This window comes from Sorex araneus, chromosome 9 (genome assembly GCF_027595985.1).
Source record: "Sorex araneus isolate mSorAra2 chromosome 9, mSorAra2.pri, whole genome shotgun sequence".
Taxonomy (NCBI): domain Eukaryota; kingdom Metazoa; phylum Chordata; class Mammalia; order Eulipotyphla; family Soricidae; genus Sorex; species Sorex araneus.
In genome coordinates, this window is record NC_073310.1 from 8,248,519 (window position 1) to 8,252,442 (window position 3,924).

The 3,924-nt window shown below is 66.0% G+C and overlaps 1 protein-coding gene across 3 annotated transcripts in view; it reads right to left on the bottom strand.

Annotated features, from left to right (window-relative positions):
• Positions 1-266: 266 nt before the first annotated feature.
• Positions 267-3,924, bottom strand: part of KSR2 (kinase suppressor of ras 2) — a 358,678-nt gene continuing 355,020 nt past the window's right edge. For all 3 annotated transcript variants that reach the window (XM_055147006.1, XM_055147008.1, XM_055147005.1), the window contains one exon: positions 267-3,037. In XM_055147006.1, the coding sequence (XP_055002981.1) occupies positions 3,031-3,037 (7 nt within the window). In that variant the 3' untranslated portion in view covers positions 267-3,030. The remainder of the gene's footprint in view (positions 3,038-3,924) is intronic.

Sequence of the window (3,924 nt, forward strand, 5' to 3'; positions counted from 1 at the left end):
ACGCCCAGGCCCTTCGCCCCTCTGCCCAGATCACTTAAGCACGTGTGTGCACGCACACACGCACACACAGGCAACACACATGCAGGCACACACACCTATTTTCCGTAAGGGGCCCGGGTCTTCCGGCTGAGCTGCTGCCAGGCCGGCTGAAGGATGGCGGTCTCGGGGGAGTATGTGTTCCCCGGGGTAGAGGAGCGATCTCTCCCCCCCCCCCCCCCCCCCCGCCTGCAGACTGACGAAGGGGAATGCACGACAGCATCGGCCCACTCCAGACGTCCCGGCTCACCTCTGCCTCGAGGAAGGGTTCCCCCCCCCCCCACACTCCGGGTCTGTGCAGGAGGGGCGGGGAGAAGGATGGGGGTGGGGGTGAGGGATGGCTGCGCAATCCCAGGCGCTGAGGGGGATTAGCCAAGTCTGCCGAGAGCACAGGCGGGGAGAGGGGGGCAGGACCGTCACCAGGGACAAGTTTGGCCTTTGGGCTCTTCCAGCCCCAGGTCTGGCGGGAGGCTGGGACTCAGCTGGGGTCCCGGCGGTCCCCCCTGAGTGCCCTGCACCCCGCCTTCTCCACCCGTCTCTCACCGCCGGGCCTGTCTAGGGCATGCAAGGGGCCGGGGCAAGGCCTGCCCTTCCCCCCGGGGTTCAGCTTTTCTCACAGCACAACAGAAAGGCGGGCGGCACAGGCCTCTCTGCCCAGGTCCCCGTCTGCCTCTCCGAGCCCCCAGCCGGGGGGAGGGGCGGTTTCTCTTCTCCCCACACCTGGCATTGGCCTTTGCTCTCAGAGCACTGTACAGAGAGCCAGGCAGACTTCACGGGAGGCTGGAGGGGCTCAGGGCCCCTCCCCCTCCGCTGACGGCGGGAGCCTGCGTTTCAGCTCGCTTTCTGCCCAAGTGTTTCTGATGCCTCCCTGCCCCTGTGTGCTTCTGACCAATCCAGGGCCGGGCCTGGGGCGGTGGGGCTCACTGGCTGTCTGGGGGGGGGGGGCGGAGTGTGGAGTCACCCGCTGTTGCGGACCCTCCCCTGGACGGAGTCCCCTGGGACCCCAGCATGCAGCCTGACCTGGAAGCCGGGTCCCCGCAGGTGGGAGGGGGAGGGGAGGGGGGTCTGAGCAGGCCCATCCCCGTTAGGGGCCTCAGGGGGCTAAGGAGGCAGAGGTGAGAGAGCTGCAGCCACAAGCCAGGGGGACCCCCAGGGTCCGAGAAGCCGGGAAGTCTGTCCCAGGCCCTGGCCAGGCCCTGGCGTGCACCCTGCAGCCTCCAGGACGGCTGACGGATGGACGGACGGACGGACGCGGCAGGGTGTGCGGGAGCACTTGGCCGAGCACCCCGTGACAGAGGGGAGAAGGCGCAGGAGGGGTGGGTGGGGGACCAGGAAGAGGCCCCTCCGGAATAACATCAGCCCCGGGCTGGGGTCTGCGCACACACGGGCCCCGCACCGTCCCGCCGGGCCTGCAGCTCATCCCGGAACCAGGAGTGACCACGGGGAGCTGGCCAGAGCCCTGGGGACCGGCCAGCCGCTCCTGTCCTCACTTCCTGCCTCACACGGCAGCGCACGACCAAGACGGAGTCCACGGGCCCAGGGGTCCCGACGGCAGAGAGAAGGGGGTCCCAGAAGCCCAGCTGGTGAGCAGGCGCCGGGGGTCCAAAGGGGGAGAGGTGGGGAGTCGGCGGGTGTGAAGGTGGGTCTGGGTTTCCAGGGTATGCTTTCACCTGCCCCCGGGGAGGGGCCGCGCAGTGGGGGGAGGGGGGAGATGTTCAGGGAGGCCTTGGCGGGGTGGGGGTGAGAGCAGTCTCCCCAAGGCCCCCCAATGTGGAGGCAGTGGGCGCCTCCGCAGAGCTGGGTGCAGGGGAAGAGGGGGCTGGCGTTTCCCGCCCTCTGACCCCAAGAGGGATTCGCCTGGGTGAGGTCATGGCCAGGAGACCCCGGACTGTTGGGGCCCCTGGGACAGAGTGGCTGTGGGTGGCCCTGGGCAAAGGTCCCTTTGGTGCAGGGCGGAGGAAGGGGGTCCCAGCTCTGGGGAGCTGAGACATGGGCTCACCGGGCAGGAGCTGGGGGGAGACAGAGCACTCCCTCTTCCCCGCACCCCTGGCTCTCGGCATCCTTCCCGTGAACACGCAACCTGGAGGGGCCGGGCGAGGCATCTGGCGGAGGTGGGGCAGGAAGGGAGGTGGCGGAGCGGGGGGGGGGGGTGGGAATGCCAGGGGTTACACACTTTCAATTGGGCACCGGGTTCGAGTGAGAACACGGACCCACAACTGCCAGGCACCACAGCTGGACTTCTTGTGCGCATGGGGGGTGGGGGGCAGGGCAGCCGCCCTTTGCACTCAGGGACCCTGCACACACACACACACACACACACACACACACATCTGGGGGCGGCACCCTGAGTTGGGGTGTGCGGCAGAGCGAGTCCTCGAGTTCCCATCCCAGGGGTGGGGGGGTACCAGGAGGAACCCCCAAAGTCGTCTTGGCCAGAGCCACCGTGCTTCCCCAAAGACAGCGCGCAGAGGGTCGTGCGAGGTCACAGAACTGGAGAAAAAGGCAGACGTGGGGGGAGCCGCCCCCGCCCCGAGAGAGACCCGGAAGCTGGAAAGCGCCCCGCACCCCGGCAACGTTTGCACAGGAACCGCCCGGATCTGGCCCGGGGGCCCCTAGGCTGGTGCTCAGCTCCTCCCAGAGAGCGCCCCCATGGCGCAGAGTAGGGGGGGGATTGCTATCCCGGGGCCGAGCACTGTGGGAGGAGCACGCCACAAACGCGCAGGGCCGCATGGATGGTTCCCCGCGCTGGCCCGTGCAGCCCCGCGGGCACCGCGCTCTGTCCACTCCGATCACATCCAGGTCTCCCTGGCTGATCCATGAAGTCCAGGAGGCCGCTGCACTGGGCATGCGTGTGCCCTGGCTGGGTCGGGGTGGGCGCCCTCGGGGGGCGAGCCCCGGGGGCTCCGGAGCCGTCGGAGGGCAGAGCAGGGAAGGAGAAGGTGGCTCGGGATTGCTCGAGGCTTGCTGGGCGCTGTCCCGCGGTCGGTTGGACGATCAGAGCCTGGAGCAGAGAGAGAAGAGGAGAGAGAGAAGGTCACGCGCGGACGCCAAGGGCGGCAGGGCAAATGCTTCCGTGCGGATGCAGCACCTGGCCCAGGCGGCTGCATCCGCACCTCTCATCCTCACGGCAGAGAGGCGGGGGGAGGGGGCGCAGAGGAGCCCCCAGGGCTGGGAGGGGGAGACAGGGCAGGGAGAGCTGATGACCACCAGGCGGTGGGGACAGGCGGTGAAGTCATCCTGGAAACGCAATGAGTGTCAGCGCTGACTGACCCAACAACATTAACAGGAGAATTAAAAATATGTGTATAGGGGCTGGAGCAATAGCACAGCGGTTAAGACGTTTGCCTTGCATGCAGCCGACCCGGGTTCGATTCCCAGCGTCCCATATGGTCCCCTGAGCACCGCCAGGGATAATTCCTGAGTGCAGAGCCAGGAGTAACCCCTGTGCAGAGCCAGGTGTGACCCAAAAAGCAAAAAAAAAAAAAAAAAAAAATGTGTATAGGGGCTGGAGCGATAGCACAGCGGGTAGTGTGTTTGCCTTGCCTTGCACATGGCTGACCTGGATTCAATTCCCAGCATCCCATAAGGTCCCCCAAGCACCACCAGGAGTGATTCCTGAGTGCAGAGCCAGGAGTAAGCCCTGAGCTTCGCTGGGTGTGACCCAAATAGCAAATAAGTAAATAAATAAATTAAAAAGTGTATATCAAGGGCCAGCAATATTGCCCCACAGTTGGAAGCCTTCTCCAGAGCTGGGGGCGAAGGCAGCTGGGGTAGAGAAGGGACCACTAGGTCAGTGATGGTTGGAGGGATCGTTCGGGATGGGAGGTGTGTGCGGAAAGTAGATAAAGGACCCAACGTGACGGCCTCTCAGTATCTGTATTGCAAACC